Source organism: Leishmania infantum, chromosome 32 (assembly GCF_000002875.2).
Source record: "Leishmania infantum JPCM5 genome chromosome 32".
Lineage (NCBI taxonomy): Eukaryota > Euglenozoa > Kinetoplastea > Trypanosomatida > Trypanosomatidae > Leishmania > Leishmania infantum.
Genome location: NC_009416.2, coordinates 484922 through 511579, shown reverse-complemented (window position 1 = coordinate 511579; position 26658 = coordinate 484922). Strand labels below are relative to the sequence as shown.

At 57.3% G+C, this 26658-nt stretch overlaps 6 protein-coding genes across 6 annotated transcripts; all 6 read right to left on the bottom strand.

Annotated features, from left to right (window-relative positions):
* Positions 1-2335: 2335 nt before the first annotated feature.
* LINJ_32_1350 (conserved hypothetical protein) lies at positions 2336-3994 on the bottom strand (the record flags this gene model as incomplete). Its single annotated transcript, XM_001467778.1, has 1 exon — positions 2336-3994. The coding sequence occupies one exon, from the start codon at positions 3992-3994 to the stop codon at positions 2336-2338; it is 1659 nt and encodes a 552-aa protein (XP_001467815.1).
* A 3150-nt stretch (positions 3995-7144) lies between these two features.
* On the bottom strand, positions 7145-7744 carry LINJ_32_1340 (putative RNA polymerase-like protein; the record flags this gene model as incomplete). Its single annotated transcript, XM_001467777.1, has 1 exon — positions 7145-7744. The coding sequence occupies one exon, from the start codon at positions 7742-7744 to the stop codon at positions 7145-7147; it is 600 nt and encodes a 199-aa protein (XP_001467814.1).
* Positions 7745-13108: 5364 nt separating this feature from the next.
* LINJ_32_1330 (conserved hypothetical protein) lies at positions 13109-15409 on the bottom strand (the record flags this gene model as incomplete). Its single annotated transcript, XM_001467776.1, has 1 exon — positions 13109-15409. One exon carries the CDS (start codon positions 15407-15409, stop codon positions 13109-13111), a length of 2301 nt encoding a protein of 766 aa, XP_001467813.1.
* A 2965-nt stretch (positions 15410-18374) lies between these two features.
* On the bottom strand, positions 18375-19811 carry LINJ_32_1320 (conserved hypothetical protein; the record flags this gene model as incomplete). The annotated part of the gene is made up of 1 exon (XM_001467775.1): positions 18375-19811. One exon carries the CDS (start codon positions 19809-19811, stop codon positions 18375-18377), a length of 1437 nt encoding a protein of 478 aa, XP_001467812.1.
* Positions 19812-20811: 1000 nt separating this feature from the next.
* On the bottom strand, positions 20812-22434 carry LINJ_32_1310 (putative cysteine peptidase, Clan CA, family C19; the record flags this gene model as incomplete). The annotated part of the gene is made up of 1 exon (XM_001467774.1): positions 20812-22434. One exon carries the CDS (start codon positions 22432-22434, stop codon positions 20812-20814), a length of 1623 nt encoding a protein of 540 aa, XP_001467811.1.
* Positions 22435-23714: 1280 nt separating this feature from the next.
* Positions 23715-26489, bottom strand: LINJ_32_1300 (conserved hypothetical protein; the record flags this gene model as incomplete). Its single annotated transcript, XM_001467773.1, has 1 exon — positions 23715-26489. The coding sequence occupies one exon, from the start codon at positions 26487-26489 to the stop codon at positions 23715-23717; it is 2775 nt and encodes a 924-aa protein (XP_001467810.1).
* Positions 26490-26658: the final 169 nt, after the last annotated feature.

Genomic DNA, 26658 nt, shown 5'->3' with positions numbered 1-26658 from the left:
CAGAGGGCGAAGATGAGAGGAGAAAGAGAAGGGGGGAGGATGAACGGGTGAGGGGGGGGGATAATCAAGAGTACTGTTTCGACCAGAAACATATCCTTCACACACAAAGCAAACCGCAGACTCCACAGACCAGCCCCTACAAAAGCGAGGAGGCACATTTTTGGTGCAGTGCTCCGTTTGTGCATCAGGGAGTGCGCCAGCGCCTCAGAGGTGCCGCAGCGGACGTGTTTTTGATCTCGCTCGAAACCACGCGGCAAACTACTTACGTGGTCTCGCTGCACCCCTCTTGATTTACCATGCTAGTTTCAGTTTCTCTTCTCACACTAACCGGCTGCACCATCGCTGTCACGGAGGAGTCGGTGTACAAGATGAACGGCATTAAAAATGGTTCGTTAGTGCAACCGACTGTAGTCACTGCCGAGCTCACAGACAAAGCCCCGTACGCTGACTCCAGCACCCCAGAAACAAAAGAGAGAGAACGGATGAAAGCCGAGGTCGCTGGAGAGCGCGCAGACACGCAGCAGACGTGAACACCTTGTGCATCAAAAAGCGAGACCCACGAAAAGCGAGCACACACACAGACAATATATATATATATATGTATCTGTCGCTCCTGCCTGCTTTCTGCACGTGCCGTACACGCCTGCTCATACCATGGCAAGAATGCCGCCTCCACTTAAACACCAACACCACTGCAACACCGCGCCTTGCTCACTTTTGTGTGCACTTCACTCCATTGGTACCGGCAGTTTGTGCGGTGCGCGCCCCCCCGCCCCGCCCGCGTCCAAACACGCTGGATCTTCGACGAGACGAAGTCAATCGGTGCGCGCAGGTCTTTGTGCGCACTTCACAGCGAATAGGTGAACAAAACAACCACAAGCTGATCACCCTCCCACACACACGCGCACACAAGCAAGCACACATGGCAGAGGGTGTGTGCGCGACCAGCGTTTGTCGCTTGCTGCGATGTCTTGACGTTGTGCCGCCACATTGACGGCACTGCAGCTGTGAGACGAAAAACATGCCACAGTGCCTTGCTTTACACACGAAGTCTACCATCGCAGGTCTAACAACACTTGCATAACGAGAAGCGGAGCATCACCAGCTTCTCGTCCGCGAGGGGATGCTTGGCGGGAGCATGGAGACACATGGAGAACCCCTCCAAGACACAGTCGACAAACAAAGAGAGGGAGGAAGGCAAGGAGAATCGAGCGTTCGATTTATAACGTAAACTCGCCGGCGCCAGCGGTCGCCTTTTGGAGGGCGGCTACAGAGAGCGTTTAGGACATGAACAACAAATACACGCACCTGCACGCCTCAATGCAGAGGCCGGCACTCACCCCACTGTCGGCCAATGCCACCCTCACACACTCGCATCAGCTTCTAGACGTCGTCCCAACAAGAGAAAAAAAAGGGGGAAACGGGAGCAAAAACAGTAAAGCTCTGACGCCACCACAAGAAGAGAGAGGAGGGTGGGTAGGGGGGGGAGGAGCAAAGGCCTTGAAGGCGAAAACAAGACGAAGCAGAAAACAGCGTAAATTACCATCATACCGACCAGATCAACGCGATTGTGGTGTCGTCTACAAACTCCCTAACATCGCACAAACAACGAAGAAAACCACGAAAGAGGCAAATAGAAAGAGCAAAGAACAACCATGGACCAGGAGAAAGGAAGAGGAGCACCAGCAGCACACGAGGGAGGTGTGCTCAGCTGCTTTTTTGTTGTTGTTCCGCTTGTATGCACATGTATTGTCAAGATGCATGCCTTCTACGCGCAACTCCAATCCCACCTCTTTCCCATTCCCTCACTAGCAACTTTCACGACAGCGCTGCCCGAGACGTATCGCGCCACTGACGTACACCGCACAGGGACATAAGTGGCGTATGACAGCCATGGAAAGGATGCAAAGAGGGAAGCGCCGGGGAACTGCGGAGCGGCAGATGGGGCAGCCCTGTGAGAGATGACAGCAAACGGAAACAAACCTTCGAAGGCGCACGTGAGAAAGCTTCAAAGATGAACAGCGAAACGGCCACAACACGAAGGCATCGAGGAGTGAGGGGGAGAGACACAGAGAGGTGGAGGGCGGGAGTGAACCCAAGAGCCACACGCGCCCACCGCTCTCCGCCCCACTCACCTACTCCGATACATACGGAGAAGCCGTCTCACAACACCTTCTTGATAGGATCGCTGCAGACGTAGCGAAGAAAACAGGAAAATGACATGCATTCGCTTACAAGTCACGTGTGCGAGGCGTCGCTACGTGCTTGTATGCGTGCGTGAGGGGTTCTTCGTTTGTATTTCGCATTTCGGTTCGTGCTCTTGTCACCTTTGGAGTTACACCCGGCGCGTGCGGCTGATCCACTCCTTCACGGTACGCGTGGCGAGGCTAAAGTCGCGACGGTAAGGGACGAACATCGCCTCCTCGAGCAGGGACACGGCACGCAGCGGCTCGGCACCTTCGCGGTTGACCAAGCATTTACCACAAAGTTGCAGGAGGTGGCGTGCCTCCTCTAGCCGCTTCCCGGTGGAATCCTGCCGTCGAAGCAGGAGCTCTACGTGTGCCTTGATGTTGGCCTCCCAGTCCAGCACCCGCGTGCTGCGGTCCCAGCGAAAGAGCAGCGGGCCATCGCTGAAATCATTCACAATGTCCGAGGTGAACAGCGGATCCACACCTGTGAGCAGGCTCACCACCATCAGCCCAAAGGCCCATGTGTCGGCTGTTTCGCTGAAAAGACCGTGCGGCGACTGCCGCGAGGACGGCGGTAAACGGCGGACATCCATGCTGCGCGACGGTGTGGGCGTGGACGCGACAAGCTCAAAGTCGCAGAGGGCCACATCGCCGTCGTAGGAGAGCAGAATGTTGTCCAGGTGGAGGTCGTTATGGGTGTACCCAGTGGAGCCGTCGCCGTGAGGGAGACGGTGATTGAGAAAGGCCACCGCCTCGAGCATTTGAAAGACGATTGCGGAGATCACTGGAATAGACTCGATTGGTCGATAGGTTGCAGTGGAGCGAAACGTGCTGCTTTGTGGATTGCAGAGTGCAGTGCTGCTGTCGGCGTCCTCGGCGTGCAGGTTCGCGTTGTGCGACACGGTCAGCGAAGCCGGCATGTTTGAGGCAGCGGCCGGTGAAGATGCGGGATTTGCCAGGCTCTGCAGATACTCCTTGAGGCTGCAGTTGTAGAGCGGCATCAGCAGTCCGACCTTTTCGCCACGTGCTAACACGACCGCGTCGGGTAAGACCAGGTGCAAAGCAGCGTAGTGAGCCTCCTCCGGCGTCAGAAAGGGACTGCTGCTGCTCTGGCAACGCTCGCGGTGGCGGGCGCATCGGTACGCCGTTGACACAAACGAGAGCTCGTCCTTGGAGATGTGCGTCGGGTACTTCTTGTAGGCCTTCTTCACTTCCGAGCAGCGCGCGCCTTCCAGGAATGTCGGTTCCCGGGCGAAGCTTGGCGCCTGTTTCCACATGCGCGACAGTGGCGGGAGTGGCACGCAGCACACAAATGAGCCACGGTCGCCACCGTATCCGATGACATCACCCAAATCGCCAAGTACCTCCTCGTCGACGCATGGAAAACTGCCTTCACTGCTATCAGTGGTTGTAGTCGATGACGGGGGCGAGCTTTTCAGGCTGCAGTTGTTCGCCGCGCCGTCTGTTTCCAGGGCTGAGTAGTCCATGAGACCACTTGCGCTCCCCATCAGAAAATGCTCCAGCGCTGCTTTGGCGACCATGTCGTCGCTGCCATCACTGCTGCGGTCGTCGTCCTCGACGTCGTCCTCCACCAGCGGCTTATGGAACGGCGGGAGAAGAGCTGTAGGGTGCGAGCAACACTGCTGCGCCGCACCGTCGCTGCAGTCGGTGCCGCAGCTCCTGCTTCGATCCTTGTTGTTGATGCATTCGTGACTTACTGGTGGGTGAACACAGTACCCGTTCATCTTTAGGTGGTCCTCACAGTCAGCGTAGCGGAGCTCCAGCATGAAGTCTCCAGAACTCATGGTCAATAAACCCTGGAGCAGTGGATTCTTGCGGAGGCGAACAATGATGCACAATGCCCAGCGTCACCACCAAAGAAGGAGCGGATAGCAGGAGCACGGAAGCCGATGCCGATGCTGGATGCGCACACTAAGAGACCAAAAAAGAGAAAAGATGCGTCTCTCTTCCCTTCTCATGAGCTCATGAACCGAGCTCGTGGTCGGGCTGAGGGGAGACAATAGGGCGACAAAAGATAATACAGTACACTGAAGACAACAGCTTAGCACCGACAAAACGGAGCCCAACACAATCGGTAGGAGAGAGTAGGGAGACGGAGGCCTGGTCGCTGCTTGGTGCTGCAGTCTCCGCTCAAAAATAGTTCCCCGCTCTCCACCTCAAGTCCGTTCAGATGCCCAACGAGATACGAAAACCGAGTGGCGCAGAGAAGAAAAGAGACGGGCGGAGAACCGTCCACGCATACCTCAACAACAAGTTTGATCGGCACGTGGACACACGCAGTGGCTCTCCCGTGCAGATGCCGCGCGCGCACACGCACAGACAAAACACCCCAACAGCACCTCAACAATGGCAAATAAGGCAGTGTGCTAGAGGGCGCCAGAAAGCGCACACACTTTTCGAAGACCAGTTGAAGCACTGTCACGCGCAAGCGATCAGACAGGCTCACATATACGCAGAATATATATATATATGTATATTATGAACCGACAGGGAGAGAGAGAATCGCAACGAGCGAGTGCTAAGCAAACGAAGGAGAGAAGGAGGTCAAATACTAGTGAACGAGCCTGTACAACAATGAAATATGGAGGAGCAAAAGGGATGCGAAAAGAGGCAATGCACACAACTTGTACAAGGTACAGAAGTTTTACCACGTCGGTGATCGGCGTGGAGGCAGACACCAAAAAAAAAGAAAACGATGGCACCTTTTCCCCCTTTTCCTTTGGATCCGGCACACAGGCGGACCCACCTACCCTTTCCACTCAACGAATAAAAAAAAAACTAAAGGCGGACGAAACGACAAGATGTGGGACGTACTGACTCCGACGTGCAGAAACCTTTTCTGCTGTCTGGCGTCGTAAAGTTCACGAGCTTCTCACCCCAAGCGACTCTGCGTCGCAAAGTAACACATCCAAAAGAAGAAGGCCGCACACCCACACGCACACGACGAGAAAAAAAAGCAACCAACCGCACACACAAGAGAAGTGCTCTGACTCGTACGGCACAAATGCAGCGAAGTCCCACAAAAAGAAATAATGGCCAGCTCAAGGAGGGTTGGAGGTAGGCAGGAAGGAGAGCGGCTCAGCTAAGGAGGAGAAGAGGGAGAAGAGGCGTTGCAAAGACAGCGACAGGTTACGGCAGATACCGTATACACGCACACACAAATTCGTCCAGGGAGATAATGTTCTGCAGCGATCGCGAGGGGAGGGGGGAGAGAGAGCAGAAAGAAGCTAGAAACGAGGAGCAAAGAGGAGCACAATCAGCCTGCGCCAATCAATGCGAAAGTACACCGGTACAGAATCCCATACATACACACCCGAATTCCACACAGTCACGCGTGCAACAGCAGCAGCAGCAGCAGCAAAACAAAAAAAAATAACTAAACAAAGTGAAACGTGCACCAGGGCTGGTATGTGAAGCAAAAGCCGGTGTGACTTGGACCCGTCGAATACCTTTATTGTTTTTTTTTCGTTGTACGATGGCCGAGAAAAAAAAAGCTGCACAGGGTTGAAGGCGTTGTGGGAGATCGAGACAACGAGGAAGGAACGACGGATGTGGCGACATGGCGACGGTGGCGGGTGAATATGTGCGCGTGGGGTCACAGAGGTGGAGAGAGATATACATATGCATACATGTATACGCAAACACATACGGGGAACAGTAGGAGGAATGCGTAGAGAAGCAGAAAGCGCATCAGCATTGCTTGCCAATATGTCATCCTCCGTATGCCCGGCTGAGCATGGAGACGGTGGCTAAATCCGCTTCCGTTGCCGCAACACATAAAATAACCATGCAAGCTCGAGGCTGTGCTCGGCACGAGTGAGGATGCCGACACTGTCGTCCTAACTTTTTACGCCGCATGACGTTCTTTGGTCTTCTCTTCTCGCGTGCTGTCTTGTTTTATGTTCTCGTGCAGCAACCAATGTGAAAGTCTCTTTTCAACCAGGAGTTACTTCGACGGCAACAGTGTACGTCATGAAGAGGACGCGAAGGGCAAGCACACGGGAAAACGGGAGAGGGGACGAAAAGGAGAAGAGGCGCAAGCTAGCCGGTTGCCCACTTGCATGCGTATGAATCATGCATGAATAAGCACACCAGCAGCTCGCGCCTCTTTGCCGACGTGAGGGACCACCGCTTAGCCGTACCGCTCGCCGAGATCGCTCCTCTGCGTGGCGGACGGGCGCACATCGATGGTAGAGAATCGCCGTGCCGGAACGTCGCTCAGGGCTGCGCGGATGTTCTGTGACTTGTGCACTGCGCGGCGGATTTTCATTTCGTTCTGGTTGCTCACGTACACAGCCCTCCAGGCGACGCCTACGAGGAGCACCACGGAGACACCCATGACCGCCTTCTTCCAAAATGCGGTCCGTGGTGGCGGCAACGGTGACGCTGCCGCGTCCTGCGACATGTCTGATGTCATCACGTGTGCGCCAGAACCGAGACAGTCCTTTGACTTGAGTCAGGTGGCAAAAGCAAGTGTAGAACGAGGGAGTAGGGGGAGGGGGCAGTAAGAATGAAAACACGACAATCGCGAAAGCGTGCGGGGGTTGGCATGGGTGGCAATATCGCCCTCGTGCACACAGGAGAAAACTGGAGCATCCCTAAACTCTACACCAGGCATGCGAGCCCTGGTAGTTCTACACGGTTGGGCAGAGGTACGCACTCCCTAGACATGCATACTAGACCGCGCTCTCAGCCATTGGTGTTGCAGCTCTGGAGTTTGTGCTAAGTGGGTCTCTCTCTGCAATGGGACTCACCTTTTCACGCAAACACACACGCACCCGCGACGGCAACCGACAACACAAACAGGTGGAGGTTGGCGGCACAGAGGGCAGACTCCCTTTCCATTGCTGTTTCATGCGTACCTGGTGCTGTCTGGGACCCCCTCGCAAGGAGAGTGTGCCCCAACGGAGGCGGCGGCCGCCTGGAAATACGGTCTAATAGCTGCCGACGCGTGGACCCAGAAACGGGGCACCGATGGTGCCGACAGCCATGCCACGTTCGGATTGCGGGGTTTCCGCAATCACGCGAAGGCGCACCATCGTATCCTTCTTGATGGAGCGGCGATCGTCGTTGCTGACCCACGCGGCTGTCTCCGCCTCAAAAGACCACTCCGACCTTCCCGTCTTCAGGTCCTCGCCCATTTGATTGCGGTTCACAAAGAGCTTATTGACGCCATAGACGCTCGCCCAGAAGCCTGTCTCGTCCACATCGCTGACCAGCAGGTCCAGCACCTCACCTCGGTGCAGTTTCAGCACCATCGCCTCATAGGTGAGCCGGAACGACACACTTCCGTCATCGAGCACCTTGCCTTGCAGTGTCTCCGCATTGAGGATATCCAGCACGGCAATTACCACCGCCGAGGACTTGCTCGCTGTGACGTAGTCGAGTGCGATACTAGCGACGCTGTCTGGCGACGGCAGCGGCTTTCCCTCGACCGCCTGTCGCAGGAAGGTCAGAAGACTGCGATTCAGCGTGTTGCACAGGTCCGCCGGCTTTACGTTCACCGTGCGCTGAAGGACGACCTTGTAGAACATTCTCTTATCCTCGTTTTTATGGTCGTGTGCGCACCAGTGTGCGCGTCTCGGTGTCTGCGGCGCAGCCTATATGGAAAGATCGTACGCTTAGCTGGCGCGACTGAACAGCTCCTCTTCTCAGCGCAAGAGGACAACAGTAGCGACACCAGAGGCGAAACAAAGGCGAAGCGTCGTGACACCGCGCCGCCAGTCCTTTAGTGCGCGAATGGGAGAGGTGTAGGTAGACAGAAGGACGCCGTGAAATGTCACAAGAGGTAATGAGGAGCAAAGAACGGGAAGAGGAAGATGGCTGTTGTAGTTGCATGGGATCCACGTGAGCTCACGAAGCCGATGTGCATATATTCAGGAAGGGGCACGTGAGGCGAAGGGATCATAAAGGATGTGCAGATGTTTTGTCACTGCAGTTCGTATGATGGTGCGCGAGTATCTCAGCCATGCACACAAGCTCCACAATGAGGGTGAGCTTCTGTTCTTGCCTCGACGGCGGTTGCCTAACTCGACGACAACTGACGGTTTTTCTTTTTATCCGCCGCTTCTATGCGTTCGACCAGGGAAAGATCACATCCACTGTGTAGATCAAAATAAAAAAAATGCGTTACTCGTATGTGGCCATAAGAGAGCAAGAGCGTCTTCGAGCCGGAAAGCGCCGCGGCAGGAACTAGCAGACATGTAGATGAGCACACAAACGTTTTCTATCACAGTCACCGCAAAACTGCTGAAGACACTGTGAGAAACGAAACAAGCACTCAAAAAAGCAAGCGGGGCAATACGCGACGTGGCACAAGACAACGCCGTCCTTCAAGGCTGGCGCTGGCTCGGCGAGGACACACAAACACACACGACCGAGGCGCAAACACACCCAGATTCATGCGCGTAAACACCACCCGTCGTTTTCGTTTTCTTTTCTGTGAGTAGGCCCGCTGTGAAGGAAACAAAAAGGTCAAGGTAGAGATGGGCGAGAGAGTGTTGCGACGCGAAGCGGATGTACATTCGAGTGTGGAGGGGGAAGGGTATCGTGCTGCTCGAGGAAAGAGGCGGATGACTAGCCAAAAGAAACGAAGGAGCAGAAGGGCTTGTGTGTGTGTGTGTGGGAGGAAGGGAGGGGTGCTTGCACGGCAGGCAGAGGACGGGCCAGAGTACCCGAAAGCAAAAAAAAAACATAAAACAGATCAAGCACTCATAAAACTGCGATACACCGCGACCTAAGACACGCAGAGCTAAAAGAGGGAGAGGCGGTAGCCGCGCGAGCAAAACAGGCGCAGTTCCAAGGAAAAAAATCTACTCTTGATCTCCTTGTGCTCGTACACTACACGTGCGAAAGGGAGAGGGGAAGAGCTTGAGGAAAATTCGAAGAGTAGCACAACGCAACAAGAGAAGACCCGAAACAGATGACCGGCATCTGGATAGCAGCAATAATGGCACACGCCGGCACAGAGAGAGAGATACGGCAATGCTGACTCGTGGTCGGAAGGACAACGACGTTCTCCATGGTCCAACCACACGCGTGCAGCGAAGTCACGACAAGAAGACTTTGAAGAGAAGTACAGGCTGGCCTCGTCTTTGTGACCTTACCACCCTGCCGCAGAGGCAAACCAAAAAAAAAAAAGAGATGAGCGAAGGACCAGGAGTCACGGAGTATAGCGAGGCCCCCGTCAATGACAAACATGGAATAAATTCTGACAGGACTCCAAAAGCATAACAAAACTTTTTTTTTGTAAACCAGCGAGCATACATGGAAACGATACCGATATATTCTCATGAGATAATCACAGAGCGCGCCGACGATAGGGAATACGTGCGCAGGCACAACACTGTACATGAATATGAGTAGAAAAGGAGAAAAGACTCACGCCTGGCCACATAGCGGAGCACAGAAGCGGTTCGTGTGTGTGTGTGTCTAGGGGAGAGAAAAACACAGACGGACAGAAAACATCTGAGAGTATTTCTGCATAGAAACAGCTGCAGGAGAAGAAGCACGCAAACTCAAAAACCAAAACCAAAAGCAGAAAACGTGGAAATATAAACTTCATCTTTAAGGCGTGCTTTCGTGAAAGCTGAACGGCGAACTCTCCCGTTCCCTGTCCCTCTCTCATCCTCTCTTGCTCTTCCCAGTGCCCTCGGATCTGCTTCCGCAGCCAGCAAACGAGTGTGAACCACTTCCTGCTGAAGAAAAGAAAGAGGGACACGCGTCTGAGGTCATCGTTGGCACATTCCGCCTGATAGCAGCTCCATATCAATCATTCTCAAACAAGATAGGAACTATGTCATAGAGGAATATTGTTTGTGCAGCTGTGGTGTTCATGGTAGTGAGACTGGACGGGAGGGAGGGGGGTGCTTTCGTCAACTTGCGATGGGCTGATGGCGGAAAAGCAGCTGCACATGGGGATTCTCGTCCATGGCCGCGCCTCGCGCCGCCTCAGATTTGCGGGGCTCCTGGCGGCTGACGCCGGCCACCCGTGGGCGTCCAATGAGCACCGAAAACCGTGGAAAGGCGGGCGCCCTGCGCGCGTGGGGATTCTGACTGCGGATGGCTCGATCACTCATGCTGCTGAGGGAGGGAGTGCAGGTGTCGGAGGAGTGCATCCATCGCCTCGAGGCGGCTGTCAGCCGATTCACGGACAGCCGCCCGCGCCCGCTGCCGGGAGACGAAGCGGGTGGGGCAGTGGGACGAGTGGCGGCGGGTCTGGGAGGATATGGATGACGCCGTCTCTGAGGAGACCCATCGCGGACCGACACACCCCACGGAGGAGGATCCGCGGCCGCTCTTCCGTCTCCCCTCCTCCGTGCTGGACCTGTGGAATGCACGCAAGGCATCTCTTCAGGGCAGACACAGCGTGTGCCGGCCCATTCTGGTAGCGGCATCGACGGCCGAGCGGACGGATGCAGCGCAGGCCGCGGCGCAAGCAACCGCGGCGCCTTCGGCTGCGTACGGCTCCCAGCTCCACTCCGTCGACACCGTGCGCCCTGGTGCCGTGGGGATGCCAACGCCGCCCAGTGATCCCTGGCCCGGAGAGCCCACTTTGGGCTGGGCAGGAAGGGACTGCCGCCCCCAGGCGCCATTTGCTGCAGCGCGACGTGGCGTGGGCCTCTGCTGAAGGCGCACCTTATCCAAATCGTCAGAACCACCCCGTGTTGCCCAGGCTGGTGCATGAAGCAGACCGTCGTCTCGTCGTCTTCTCGACGATCTACGGCGTCGCACTCAACGGGCGCGACATGAAATCACCAGAGAGCCGCGACACTGCGCTGGCCTTGAAGAGGGCCTTTGACTGCCTCCTCATTTGGAAGCTGGTTTCGCGCGGGCTTCCCGTCGGCAGCGCCCGTTCCAGGGGACGAGCGGGCCATGGGGCCTACGGACCTGATGGTTGAACGCGAGCAGGGACACGCCGTTCCGTCTACATTTCTTGTGCGCCGTGCGTGGCGACAGAACTGCATGCCTGGCTTTGTGAGTGCGGGAGGGTGTGCAGAGGGAAAAACGGGCGAGAGGTCGTTGCCACCCCACCCGAATCAGGGGCAGCTCAGCACGGTGCAGGGCGTGCAGCGAGGATCGACCGCCCACGTCCCCGAAGCCCCCTGGGAGTGAAGGAAAGGGGGAGGGGGGGGGCAGCCCCGCTGCTGGGCGTGATGGCACTGCTCGGCAAGCACTCCCTCTGCTTTGCGCCACTGGGCGGACCTCACGGACCGCCAGGCCGGCGAGCAGCTGGATGTGGCACGTGATGTAGGGACTGGCTTGCTGGCGTGTCGCCTCTGTCGCGGACGGGCCACTACCGCCGCCGCTACGTGCCAGCGGCGGAGCGGAGGCGCCGGGTGGGGAAGCTGTGGCAAGGGCTGCGCGCGTGGCCGAGCGACGTGCCAGCCTCAGAAAGCCCTGCGATGGTGTCTGCAGAAGGCATCGCAGCGCACGGGGCGGCGCCCGTAATGAAACGCTACGATTGCGGCCGTAGCGCTGCCGGCTCCGTCGTCTGCGTTTTGTGAGAGAGACATGGGCTGATGGAGAGGCGACTTATCCTGTGGCCGCGAGCGGTGTGCCGGCGGCTCGCCGCGGAGGGATGCAGAGCTGACGCCGCGCTGGACGGCTGGCCGATGGCTGGCCGCGCTGCCCGTGTGCGCCGAGGGCGATGTCGGCAAACGGTGCCAGTGTGCCGCAGCGAGCACGCGACGGCGCAGCAGGCCGCCGACGACGACCGGTGCTGTCTGCGGCCTCTGCGCCGACGCGACATTGGGCGGATGGGAAGCCGCGTGCGTGAAGCGGGCCGACAGAGCACCGCTCGGTGCGCTGCGCACGGGAGGCGCCTTTTTATTCTTTCCTGTCTGCCGAAGCTGAGGTGCACCTTCACATGGGTAGCGCTTCCGCCATCGCTGCTTTCCGCAACCGCTACTCCAGCAGCCATGCACCCAACGCGTAACCGCGATGACTGCGCGACTCCGCTACCATGCTTGATCTACATCCCGCTGCATAAAGTCCAGCAAAAATCCCGCGGACAGGTCGAGCCGTGATTCCGCATACCGGGCGCGAAGGGGGACCACTGGCGCCACGGGGAGGTGCGACAGGAAGCTGGAAGGACGGGTGGCTCCGCACTCTCGTCCGCACACACACACGGGCATACACACACGTCTCCGTGCCCTCGTGCAAAAGGGCCCGCGCTCCTCCAGCGGGTGTGGCTCATCGTGGCCAGCGGCCTGTTTGCACACGTCACCTCCCTCTCCCTCCCTCCCTTCCAGAAGTCCGATCGGCGTAGACGAATATGCTGCCTCGCTCATGGCCTCGGTCTAACTGTCTCTCTCACATGCACACATACACACACTGGCGAAGGAATAGAAGCATTCACACGCGTCCGAATCCCGACTGTTGCACCATCATCAACCCACGCGCACCCTGGAGAACAAACTCACGCACATGCCAGCTGTTGGAGACTCCTTCAAACACACAGACACACGAAAAACAAAGAAACAAAAAAAAAACGCTGTCGAGAATTTCTCGTGCAGGCGCGCCGATTCCCTCGGTGACTGGGAAAGCTCATGGATGCAGAGCGGTGGCGAGGGACCGACGTGCTTCCATCTGCGTGGAGGAAGCCATAGCCGCTTGAGCGCGAGAAGAGAAGGAGGGTTTTGAGAAAGAACCAACTGCGGTGCGCAGGCAGCGCAAGCCACTCCCTCAACGGCATTCCTCCTTCCAGTCCTCCTCGCCCTCTCCGCATGCTCACACCAGCAACCAGAGACCAATCAACACGCTGTTTAGGACACGGCGCATGCCTCCACACCGACAGCAAAATCGGCGCCGCCGGCCCCTCGTCTCCGAAAGTCCTTGTCCTGGTCTTCTGGGAGAGGCGTCCGTGCCGCGCTGCCGCGTCTTCGCGCGCCGCATTCTCACATGGAGCCGACCGGCCGCTCCTCGCGGTACACCTTCAAGCTCAGCCGACATCGAGTAAAGAAATGGTGCTTGTTGCTCCACTCAAAGATGACTGCCCCGATCGAGGGGCAAATGTAGTGGCCCGCCTCATTCTGAACTCGTCGGCGCGGCACCAGCGACAGCATCGCGCCGTCGTTGCCGGCGGAGACGAAGACAGCCGAGAAGAACACGTCGCGCTTGTGCTTCACCGCGAATTCCCAAATGATTTCGCTCCCCGCGCCCATTCCAAAAGACAGCTTGCGCGACTCTCGCGCCTTGAGCACAAGCCTCTCGGCAGTGTAGTGGAGAGGGTGAAAGAAGAGCCCCTCCCCACCCAACCGCTGCGTTACCTGCTCGGTGCAAGTGTCGCCGCATTGCGTTGTAACGCTCGAGGGTGCGTCACCGAAGCTGCGGCTGAGCGTCGCGGAGTGGACGTCGTCCGGCGTTGCATCCATGGACGAAATGCAGCCGCCGGGACACTGGCACTTGCCCCCCAACTCCTGTGGTACCAGATCGCTGCGGATGCACTCGCACAACGTGGCAGCCGTGTTGCTCTTACTACAAAACGTCACCTTCTCCCGCGTCGCTCTCGAAAGTATGCCGCGCAGCATCAGGTACGATAAGCTCACAGCGTTCGTGCAGTTGGTAACATACACATGGTGCATCAGCTCCGGGAAGTCGCGCATGTTCATTCGAACAATTGAACGCACCATAAGCAGCAGCGGCTTGTACAGATATCGTCGAATCTGTAGCCCAGCACAGTCGACGACAACAGTACACGAGCCGACAAGTGGCCTTCTGCGAAGCATGGCACCGGTGGTGGTGGTTGGGCATGGCTCACCCTGCTGGCGTTGTGTACTCCCGAGCTGCGACTGCGGCAGCAGGTCATCGCGAATCTCGTCGCCCTCACGGTTTCGGCGGTTGCAGAAGCGGATCAGCTGCTCCAGCACTAGTAGAGCGTACGTGTTAAACAGCAACGCCAGTGCGCGCGGCTCGGCATCGATCGGGGTCAGCGCAAACAGCTCCTGCATCAGCTTCTTCGAGTGCATTCTGCCAAGGCGGCAGTACATGACAGGACGCCCCTCAAGGTCCCAGTAGTGGAATGCAAATGGCGCGTGCTTTGTAATGACTGCAACGATCGGCTCCAAGAGCCCGTGGAAATTGAGACAGTCGGCGTAAAGGGTGCTGGGTGTTGCCGTCAACGGCACTGCCACACCCGCCGCGTTGAGGAGTTTCTCCTCCTCTTCCATCTCCGGTGTCTCATAGTTCTGCTCGCGCGCGCCGCTGTTCCCGCAATCGCTGCCGCTGCACGTGGATAGGATGGAGTGGAAGCCGGTGTGCCTCCTTGTTTCGGATGTAACGGTCGACATGTTCCGCAGGTGCGAGGCTGACGCATTTGGCAGGCAGCCGGTGCCTTGATGACGGAGAAAAGGAATGAGGGAAATGAAGGAGCGCCACCTGGCTCCGCTGCTTTTTTTCTCATCGCTCCTGCGCCGGTGCTCCTTCGGCGAGAGGGAGTTCCTCTGCGACTCGGCGTCTCGCTTCCATTCTGCACTGCCATCCCCCTCAAGGGTCGCCTTCCAGTTTGCAGGACCGACGGGGGGTATCGGCGAGGAGGAGGCCACTTGAGGCGCGCTCATGGCGGGTCGTGAAGATAGGCAGTCGCTGCTGTCTGGGCTTGGCTGCCTTGAGTCGGCCGCCACGTCAGTCGTCATGAAACTGGTGTAGGGATCCTCGTAATGCGCGTTGCAGTGGTCCAACTGCTCATGCTCCAGTCGAAGTCGACCCTCGGCGTCCAGGTAGCGCTTGCCGGAGATGTTGCTAATAAAAGGGAGCCGTAGCTTATAGCATACCGTCTGCTCATTAAATCCGCTCATGGGAATAATACACGGAAACAGCGCCATATTGTTGAGGTTCTGCTTCCTGCGCCGCTCGGCGGACCGCATCATTTGCTCGAGAGCCCGTGGTATGTTCATCCCATTAGCCTTGAGGAACCGGTACACAATATAACGCGCCTCGCCGGGCGTCAGGCCATAGGAAAAGTCGGCGAGGTATTCCATGGCAGCTGCGCTGTCCGCGGCCGCGTCCATGGAGGTCGTCGACGTGGTGCCATTCACCGTAGCCCTCTTCAAGAGTTGCTGGAGGGTCTTGATCGCATCCGTTACCTGATGCTCATCCTTGTGATCGAGGTCGATACTGTCTGTGGCGGACGAGAGCAGGTCGCTATCCTTGTAGGAGGTGTCGAATCGCTCGACCTTCAGCGACTGTGTGCCGTTCATCTGTGAGCGAAGTAGAGCAACACACAAATGCTAACACACCCGATGGGAATAGGAAGGCGGTGCTTCTTTTTAAAGAGGCTGGCACACCCTCCCTCGTCCATACACACAGACACACCAGAGCCACCACTGTGCAATACGCCAGTTGGTAGCAGCAGCACTAACGTGCCGGTGGCGCGGAGAAGAATAGCACTACGAAATGAAAAGAAAATAAGCGCGCACACGCGCGCCTGTGCGCACAAGCGAGACGAGACCACGTAGCGACAGAGAAGGACAGGGAGCGCCGCACCGGTTGTAGTAGTGACGGAGAGGGATTGCGCGACGCAAATATGGGTGGCAAGCGCGAAGGCTAACCAAGTTGATGAGAAAGGCGAAAGAGATGAGGAGAGGATATATGTGCGGGTTGAAGGAATGTTGTGGCGTCGTCCCGCACGTACGAGAAATGGAAAAGGGCGAGCGGAACGAAAAAAAAGCGAAGAGGAAGGGCAGACACCACCCGAAGAGCCGATAGATGCGATGAGAAAGCACAAGTAGTGCCGTCTCTTTTTTTTTTCTGTTCACAAGCCAACATCTCTTCTTTTTTTTACCCCTCCTCTCCGTGAGGAAAACAGAAGGCCTGTCGATTACCTTGTGACTTGGTGGGAAGACTGTATGTCGCGTTGCGCCGCTCTCGCATTCAGCAGCCGCCACTCCATACATGCGAGGTAACGCACACACACATATATAGACGCAGAGATATATTCGTCGAAAAGCACATTTTGCGCGAAGCACATGCATGCACACAGGCCTACGTGGGCCCGTGTGCGCAAACATTCACATCATTCAAAGGAGGCGCCCGCACGATACCACGCCCGCCCACCAAAATGAGAGAGCGAGACGGACAACCACGCGCACAAAAAACGTCTATCCTCTCCTCCCCCCGAACTCATGCTGATCGCACGAGCGAGGGGGCGGGCTTGAGGGAAGTGCAGAAACACACACAAAAAATGAAGTCGATACGCACATCTTTTGACACGCCCACCTACCCCCCCTCCGCCCCGCCTCCCCAAAAAGGAGGAGGAGCAGTGGTAGTCATACAAAAAACAAGTAAAGGAATGTGGAAAGGAAAGGAAGCCAAGGAGACATAAAGGAGGAGAGTCGAACAAAGAAACGAAATCGGAGCCAAGAGAAGGAAAGAGAGGGGGAGCGAGAGGGAGGAGGAGGAGGACGTATAGACAGAGACGAGAGAAGGGAAAGGAAAAGACTCAACAACTGTGAAGTCATGTATGCGAGCTTAGTATGGAAACGGTGAAGTGCTGCAAAGGACGAACAGGTATCAAGAGAAAGAGATGCCCTTCGTTTGCGACACCACCGCATCGCCAAGCACTCTTGTCATCATGCCCCAGATGTTCGGCGCGGGCGGATGCAAGTATGCACGCCGGCACAGAGCTCAAGAGCAGGCCGGAAAAAAAAAGAATGATGAGGATGAATGGGTATGCACAGTATGGAGACATGGAGAGACGTGGATGGGGACGGAAGCAGTTCACAACGCAAAAAAAAAGAAACGAATACATAATAATAAAGAATACAGGGCATTCGCCAACACGCACACATACTGGCACGAGTAGGGATCAACGATGGTACGCATGGCCACGCACACACACACACACAAAAGAAAGGGGTTGCATAAACACATGAGCAGCACAAGACAAAGCAAACAAAAAAAGGCATTATACACACAGAACGGCCCACGGGCACAGGGAAGTACATTTCACTTCCTCAACGTGTCATTCCTCCACGAGAAATTTGAACAGCCCTGCCGTCGAATCGGGGCCATGCGTCTAGCAAGAGGTTCTCGTCCCTTCTTCGCACACGTGATGCGCCTCGGGCGTCAGACAGAGACGTGGGCGCATCGCACGCCTTCACCCAAGCCAGTCGCGTCCAGGGTGCTGCTCGAGGGCGAAAAGCATCGGCGTCTGCCATGCGGGGAATAGGGGCTGGGCAGAGGCGCGTGCCGGATGAGCTCCAGGAGGCACTTCGCCAGCTGCAGGTCAGGGCTCTCGGAGAGAGCCTGCACACCATGCTGGGATGCCATGCCCCCCCCCCTCCCATCCAAGTTGCTTCAAGCCGCTGCGTTCCGTAATGCAGCTGAGGAAGTAACGAGCAAAAAAAAAAGACATTGCAAGCTGCACGGAACACAGCACACAAAAACCCCAAACCCCCGCCGAAAAAAAAAATACTGCCACACCTCATATCATACATGCTCATCCTTGTGCACAGAACGAGAAGGGCGTTTGCAGAAAAGACGGCATACAAGCACACACATACACACATACAACAAGACAACGGGAAGACTCACACGCGCACACGGCCACATGCGCACCTAATGTATCCCAAGCCGAGTTCCTCACCGGTTCATGACAAAACGACTTTTCATCGTGTGCGTGTGTTCCCACGTGCTCGCAGCGAAAGAAGAAAAAAAATACGCTGCAACAGAAATGAAGAGATAATGGTGAAGACGTAAGGCGAATGAGGAGGAGAGGGACGCGTGCAGGAAAGATAAGGTATTTTTGTGTGCACGCGTGCAAGACGGGGGCTAGCGTATAAGGAAGTGCAGCACAGCGAAAACGGTCGAGCCTGCAAAACTGAAGGAGGAGACACAATTAAACGAAGGGGAAGCTAGGTAGGACGCCGCATCGCACTCCATGGTCAACCAGTGGAAAAAGGCCGCCGTGGCATGAGCGAGGCTCGTTTGTCTCGGCGTACACCTCCGTTTCCAACCCTTGACCGAAAGCGTGTCGTGTGAAAGGGTGCGGAGGTGTAGCTGCCCTCCGCCAGGGTGGGGCTGAGAGTGTCAAACGAAATATTGCACCCCCTCCACGCACACCCACATCTCACACGCAGACACCACACGGGGAGAGACCCGCAAAAGAGCTCAGCAGCGACAGAGAAGAGGAAATACACACCTTGCATCGCTTACTGGACTGCTTTACTCATCGGGCGACTCCATAATCGCTTCCGACTTGTAGACGCGCATCTGAATGCCCTTGTCGCTCACGATCGACTTCGAGTTGTCCCAGACAAGCTGCAGAATGCCGTCCTCCGGGGCCATGTAGCTGTCTGCACCGTCCTTCAGTTTCTCCTGCTTCACCACCGGGTTCTCGGTCGTTGTGCGCTTTACCGACTTGTCGATGCGCACCCTCACCCTTCCGCCCTTCGACTGCGCCGTCACGCCTTGCTGCTTCGGGTAGAACATAACTGAGAAGCGCACATCGGTGCCCTTCGTCGTCGAGAACTCCCAAATCACCTCCTCTCCCTGCTGCAGCTCAAACACTCTCTCGTGCTTCTTGCCAGGGCCCACGATGATGTTCTCCGTGGTGACGTCACCCTCATCGTCAGCCTCCTCGGTCTTGAAGGCGGTGTTCGGGTTGTACGAGGCAATGCAACCGCCCTCACATTGGCAGTGGCCGCCAAGAAAGGCCGGCACACGCTCCAGGCCGACGACGCTGTCGAGCGCCGCCGTCGTGTTCTCTGGCGACACAAACGTGATCTTCTGCTGCACACCCTCGCCTATGGCGGATTTCAGGAGTCTGTAGGCAAACTTTACCATGGGCGGGCAGTTCACGACAACGATGCGGTGGATGCAGTCGGCGAACACGCAATGCATCTGCTGCAGCGTCGCCTTCGTCTTTTCCAGCAGTTGCCTGTCGATAATCTTATAGCTTAACCCTTTGCAGTCCACGACGATGGTGCAGAAGTTGCGGCGCGGTGCGCCCATGTCGATCCCGGGTTGCGGGTGGGCTGTAAGAACGGCGTCCTGGTACCTGCAGAGTGTCCAGCCCGTCTCGATGATGCCGCCCCCAAATAGCTGAAAGAACTCTTCGATCGTGGTGCCAACCGGGACATGCGGCTTCAGTTTCCGGAGGACCGAGTGCGTATCCATGCGCCCTACGAGCCAGTAGAGCACCGGCAGGCCACGACGGTCCCAGTAGTGAAACCCGCCATGCACCAGTGGCGACATCGTCTGCATGCATCGGTAGAGCGGCGTGTTCGTTGTTCCGAAGGGCTGCTTTGTCCAGGCCGCCACGTTGGCCTGGTCGTAGCCACGAATCGAAAAGGCAGACGGCAAGAGCCAGTCATTGCCGGTGCGGAATTTCTCGAAGAAGAGGCATGCATCGTTCGCCATCTTCACCGCTTTCTCCACGTTCCAGTGTCGCGCGACAAGGAAGGCGTATGCCATAAGACGAAGGTCATTCTGCGGGGTAGGCAAGTCCGCTGTGCCGCGATCCAAGGCGCGCTGGAAGAGCAGCGGAAACGTTGACTTGTGCTGCGCCCTCAGCGCCTCCAAAACTTGCGTGATGCGCTCCTCTGACGTGGCCGTGATGGGCTGGAAAAGCGGCAAGGGTTCAAGGGCAAACGTGGACATGGTGCCCTGACTGGATTGCAAGGCGGGAGGTCAACAAAGTCGATGGGAAGAGAAAAGGCGAAACCCGCGGCTGCGCTTCTACCTCGCCGATGTCTGTGGCTTTATGCGTCTGTTTTTTTTTTTTCGAGGCAGGAATGAAAGTGGTGGTGATGTATGCGTGATTCGACAGCTGCTGTGACGACAACACCAGGCAAACTCGAGCACACACACACACACACATACGCCTTGAACTACGGTTAGAGTACACACACGCAAAAAAAAAAAACAGACTGAACAGGACAACGAGAAAAAGACGGTGATCTAGGATCGAGGCAATCTGATGGGCCGACGATCGAGCGCGGAGAAGCGAGAACATGTGCGGCACAGTTTGCCGTTGGCGTCGAAAAGTCGTGTGCGTGGGATGCAATAGGCACATGAAATAATGGGGGATAGAGAGGGGGAAGGAAGGAGAAGTGGAGACAGTATAAACGGGATTGATGAACAGGAGCGAAACGCAGAAACACTTCTGCAGACACACACACACACACACACGATTCTGTGCGCAGAAGGCTCTTTGACTGTAACGCTCGCCGTGGCAGAGCGAGCGAGCGAGCGAAACATCACTCCTTCTCCTTTTCGTGATTTCATGTGGGGAGAGAGCAGCGAACGAGCTGCAAAACGAGCCAAAGGGAAACGTGAGGAAAGCGGTAGCTTCATCTCTCCCTAATCAAGAGCGCGGTGCGTTGCCGAACGCGAGGGTGCAACGAGATGGTGAAACTTGAATACAGGTACACGATGTATGTGGCCGATCAAACAGTCGCGCAGGCCCGAAAAAGAAAACAAAACCTTTTGCTACGGGACGAAAACGCGCACACAGGAAGCCCAAACCACCGTTGGATAGCGACGAGCACAGACACATACGCGACGCGCAACAAAAACAAAAAAGCACACAAGACAAAAAAAAACAGCCGTTGCCGTTCAAGGTTGGAGGGGTTGGGGGAAGCGGGGAGGGGGGGGCATATCAGCTTGTCTTCTGGTAGACGAGAAAGTACATGGTCTCCTTCTCCATGTTCTTTGCTGGACACACAGAAATGTTGGCGTCATTGCAGAGAATCACTGTCGCCGCGTCAGGCGGCGAACGCAGGATTGCAGTGTCCTTGTTGCCCGGCTCACTCGACTGCACCTTCAGGACGGCTGGGGTCGCGGCATGGTGCACTAAGTAGGTGACATAGTGCCCCCGACTAACGGCGTCACCGCGATGGCACACAACCGACAGGAGACGGTACGCTCGCTCGGTGTTGCCAAGTGTCTCATCAGCGCAGATGGTACGAGGAATCAGCAAGGTGCGCTTGATACGCACAACGTTGTCGAGCTTCACGAGCTCGCCCTCGCGCGTCACGGCCCAGCGGCGCAGCTGCAGAAAGAGAACGGAGGGCAGACGGCCGAGGCGGAGAGTCTTCTTGAGTTTTTTCTCATGCTCGCTGTCATAGATCCGCTCTGTCATGAAGGTGCGCTCGAGAGCTTGCTCAACGGTACACTCCGGCGCAAAGCCAACGTCGACGGGGAGACAGTAGTACCTCTCGATGAGCACTGACACGCGGTCGCGCTGGCGCTGCTTCCCCTGCAAGTGGCTCTCCAGCGTTCCACCAAAGATACTTGCCAGCAGTTTCGACTGCCCTTGCACATCCTCGTGCTCCCGCACCGCCAGCTTCTCCTTTCCCTTCACAAACGTCCAGCCCTTCTTGTGGAAGGTCGAGGCGGTCGCGTCGTCCGGAGCATCGGCGCGGCCACCACCACCACCACCACCACCACCGCCACTGGCGGTGGTGGTGGTGGCAGCAGGGGCAATCAACCCCATTTCGCTCTCCGTCGCCGCTTCAGACGCGTCGGCCTGCTGAAAAGCTTCCTCGAGACCCACCAGCTCTTCATGCACACGCTCTAGCAACTTCTGCAGAAACTCCTGCGCGTCCTCCTGCACAGAGCCGTCAAGGATCCGCTGCGAGGCGGGCACCACGGCCGACCGAGGAGCGCCGCTGTTACTGTTGTTGGCACCAGCAGGCAAGCGCGGCATCAACGTTGGGGCTATCATCGCTAGCCGCGTGAAACCGGGCTTCCAGTACTGAAGTGTCCACTTTCCAAGGGTCGCCAGCGTGGGGCACAGCTGGCGTGCCTGCGCATCACAGCTGACGGAGACGGTCAGTTGCGCAAAGGAGGGAATGAACATGAGTGCCTGCAGCATCGAATTCATGAAGCAGAAGTTGCTGTTGTTCATTATCCCACGCGGGTACGGCAATTCGCTGAAGGATTGCTGAAGCGTGAAGGGGCGTCCCTTTTCCTCCCGCCTTCGCGGTCGACCAGCACCGCCCCTGACACTAATGCCGTGGAGGCCGCATTCACTCAGTCGAACTTGGTCGTACAGCTCTCGCAGCGGTGCGCAGTCGGTGTACACGTTAGGCTGGCGTGGTGGCTGAAACGGCGACGGCGACGCAGCAGCCTGCATAGCTGTGACGCCACATCCATTGGAAGAGGCAAGCGTCGTTGCTCCCTTGGCGCTGGCACCATTTTCGCTTACACCCTCCTGTTTTTTGTGCCGTGGTCGGTTTGGTTTCTTCTGCGCCACCTGTGACCCCGGTGGCCCACCCATCGGTGCTGGGCTACACCAGAAGCGAGGATTCTGCGTACCGGCAGAGGAAGAGAGAGACACAAGAGGGCGGCGGTTGACCGCCAAGCGCCCAGTGCGCCCGTGTCCGCCCTGCTACACTACAAAAGACTGTTTACGGCGCACTTGTCTGGCTGCGCGCCTCTTGAGCCCTATCTTGTTTCTTTTTGTTTTCTTTTGTGTGTGAGGACCTTTATGTACGAGTGCTGCCGCCCACCGCACATAACCAGTGTAGCAGGCTCACATCGGCATCGGCACAAGTGTTTCGTGCGCCCAGACACACACAGAGCCGCGCGCGCACAAGCACACCGTCCACCGCCGGCCAGAGAAGCCAGCAATCACACCACACAAGAAAAGGGAAGGAAGGTGCCTTGGAAATGCATGGCCGCTAGAACGGAAATGGCGGATTCACATCTGTGACAAGAAGGGCATGCACGTCCTCCTTGTAGCAATTGAATGGGGGGGGGAGAGCGACTTCACGTCGTCGTTTCAGCACAGCTGCGGAGCTTCGTTCAGCAAAGGAGGCCGCACATGACCGCAGAGCGGATTCCGCGCACCGTCTTTATGAGCCCCTTGCCTGTCTTCGATGTCAGCGCATTTGCGTGCGTTTTTTTTTCGGCAGGGGCAGAGAGAGGGTGCCCGACGTCGATCCACACCCGTCAAGGGCTACTGCCGCGAAGCAGCAGTAACAGGCAACACGGATGCAGAGCCGGCGGTGAACTCTCTGTCTCTGAGCCGTCACCTCCTTCATTTCGGATGTGCCGTTCACTTTCTCGACTTAATCGAAAGAGCGAGGGGGATGACGCCGTGCACGCTCGTTCCGGATCCAGCACAGGCACGCCCGAAGAGAGATACATCACGTCATCGATGGGAGGGTCCGAGGGCGTGAAAACGCCGGTTGAACGGCGCAGAGAACGTATAAAAGGCCATAACGAGCAAGAGCCGAACACACACACACACATATATATATATAAATAAACATACAAATGTCGGCATCCGCAAAGACAACTGCAGACGCCCCCATCAGGCACAAGGACCCATCGCCGTCTTTCATTCCTCTATTACCGAATCCCAAAAGCGTGCGTCCTGCCGCAGATGCTGGCGAGGAGGTTTCGGGAGGAGGTAGAGAGGGAAGGTGAGTGGGGTTGGATATAGGGCACTCGATTCCACACTGCTAGGCGTCCGAAATGGCACCGCGAGGACTGTCGTCGTGGGGGGGGGGGAGGGGGAGGGCGGTAGTCATTGCATTCCTACCCTGAGTGCGTTCAAGCCCCTGCCCCTTCTGTTGCGGAGCCGAGCTTCTGGCCAGACTGCACCATGCTTATCAGCGTTCCAATGTGCTTTTTCAAGTTCGCGGTACTGGAGGAGAGCTCGAGATTGTTACTAGCCACCTTCTTTGTCTTCACGTTCAGCACCTTTGCCAGCACCGCCTCCGTCACCTCCTCCCAGCCTCCGTCGTTGTCATCGGCGACGGAGCAGCGGAACAGCGTCGACAGGGTCTCCGCATCTTCAGGGGCAAGCAGTGGAGATTTGATCTTCAGACAGAACCAGAAAAGCTGCGCGCAGCAATTCAGCATGGCCGAGGCCTGCCGCATCCGCGTCTTTGCTCGCGTCACTGCGTCTGCCCTCTCCCGGAGCAGCTTGTAGCCTTCTTGAAAGAGCACGCCCAACGCCGTCGCGTCAGCTGGGCTGCGGTCGCGGAAGCGCGCCAGCAGCCGCTTCTCCACGGCGCGGAAAAGCGCGGCAGCGTCGTCGAGCGCCGCCGAGGCGGCCACCATTTCGCGCCGAATCGCCCAGTGCGTGTCCACCACCGCGAGAAAGTCAGGCACTGGAAGATCATCTGCGACCTCGAGTTTCAATGCCGCGGCGCCACCGCAGCAGAGTCGTAGGCGTCGCGTGAGCTCCGCGGCAAGCAGCCACAACCCCTCCATCGTGGATCCCTGCAGCTTAAAGCGCGCCGCATTCTTGGACACGAGCACCGTTGCATCCGCACCGTTCAGGTAGTGCAGCGAGAGGACGTTCCCCGTCACATGTCCGAGAGGAGCCATGTCCGCAAACACGTCGATGAGCGACGGCGGCTGGCTCTGGTCGGTATTGAGCTGCAGCGAAAACGCCGTGTTCTTGGCGGGGGCGACGGGGCGAGCCACCAGTGGGAACGGCGCCAGTGCCACGTGCTGCACCGTCTCGTACTCGCGTCGTTGACCGCGGTACACCGCTACCACCACCACATCTAGCGATGAGGGAATGATCAGGTCCCTGTCCTGAATGGCGTGGACCGTGAAGGTGCGCTGGACACTGCTCTCTGGCGTAATCTGCTCGATGACGCACTGACACGGCGTCGCCAACAGTGGCGGTACGGCCTGCAGCACGAGAGAGACCGCCTCGACGTGATTATGGAGCGTCTGCAGCGTGACGGTGAGCTCGGCGCTGTTGTCAGTCGTTCTGATGCTCGAAAATGCGCTTGTGATGAACAGTGAAGCCGCGGCAGCGGCAGTGCTGCGACTCGGCGCTGCTGCCGTCTGGATGCCTGACGACGCTGCCCCCTCCTCCGCTTTGCCGGCACCACGTTTCTTCTTGCTTTTTCCACCCATGAACGACAGCGGCTTGCCTGGGATGGCGAGCGGGTCATCCTCGTCGCCGTCCTCGGTAGCACTCGCAGCATCGCCCAAGCACCCATGAATGAGCTGCTCATACTGCTTCAGGTCGTTCACGATCTCTGTGTAGGGGATGGACTTCGTCTCCAGCGACTCCGGTAGCTGATCAACGGGGTCGGTGCCAAGGTAGTTGATGCTAAGGGAGCTGTCGGAGGCAAGATTCACAATCATGCCTTCAACGCCGCACAGCGTGGCGACCGTGAGCTGCAGCGGCGCGGCGCCACTGGAGACAGCGGCGCTCCACTGCAGCTCCGTGTCCGAGTAAACTTGCACAAGACCGTTGAAGGTCCCGACGAGTAGGTTGTCGTACTGGATGCCAGGCAGCGGGTATACGCACAGGGCCGACGCCTCCACGTCCAGTCGACGGATCATGCGCGGCTCGCCGCTCTCGCTCAGCACGTACAGGGCCGAGGTGCAAAGCACCACCACATCCGCCTCCTCACGCGTCAAGCCACGCGTAAGACGGCATACCGCGATGTCGACCGCGTCCTCGCCCAGATTGAACGTCCACAGTGGACAAAGGCTGGAGAAGCGACTCGCGGCCACGGCGCCGGCCGTCGTTGCTGCCACATCTTCCGCGGTACTGTTCAAGACCAGAGAGCTGAAGCTGTAGCTTAGCAGAAACATGGAGGTGTTGCACGTCAGCAAGGCATCGCGGTGCATGCTGTATTGCATCGGGCCGGGAATAAGAAATTGATTCTGCGGCAAAAAGGTGCGATATAGCACGCCGCCGTAGTCCAGAATCGTCAGCGAGCCATCCATCGACTGAACACAGACCATCTTGTAGTCGCTGTTGCCGAAGCAGCCACACGCGAAGTTGTAGGCAGTGGACAGGAGGCGAGCCTCGCTCTGAACCGTTAGGGTGTAGAAGGCGCCGAGCTCCTTGAGCGACGAGAAGGTGTCCGGCACATTCGAGCTGCTGCCGTGCGCATAGCGGTGACGCAGCTGCGCGTCCGGGGTGGACGATGACGTCACCTCCGCAGCGAGCTCGTTGCCGGCGGTGCCGCTGCTCGTCGGGTTCGGCGCGTTCATCGCATTCGCGTTGTCGCTGCCGTGCGCAGCAATCTCGAGGAACATGAGCGTGCGCGGAAAGAGCACCGCCAGAATGTTGGGCGGCACGCCAGACTTGAAGGGGCGGAAAGGGCCGCAATCCAGCTGCAGGATAGGCTCATCGTACTTCTTTTCAAGCAGCACATCGCCGGGCAGCATTGGACCCTGGGTGGCACTCGGGTTCAGAATGCGCAGCATGCCTTGATAGGATCCCAGCACAATCTTGTCGAAGAGATTGCTGACATCTGGGTCGGCGAGGACCACGGCGGAGGGGCTGAACTCCTCCCCCGGAAAAGAGGTGGACCAGAAGTCGCGCAGCTGAAACAGTGAGCCCATCTTCTCGACCAAGCGCACAGCGACCCACTAGAACAGGCGAGCAGAGGTGTGAAATAGCAGAAGCAACAACAGCAATAAAAGAATGCAGTCTTTCGCGGTGCTGCTGCGTGTGCTGCTTATCGTACCCGTGCGGGTGTTTTAGGCTGGGCCATAGACGTACACATGCACA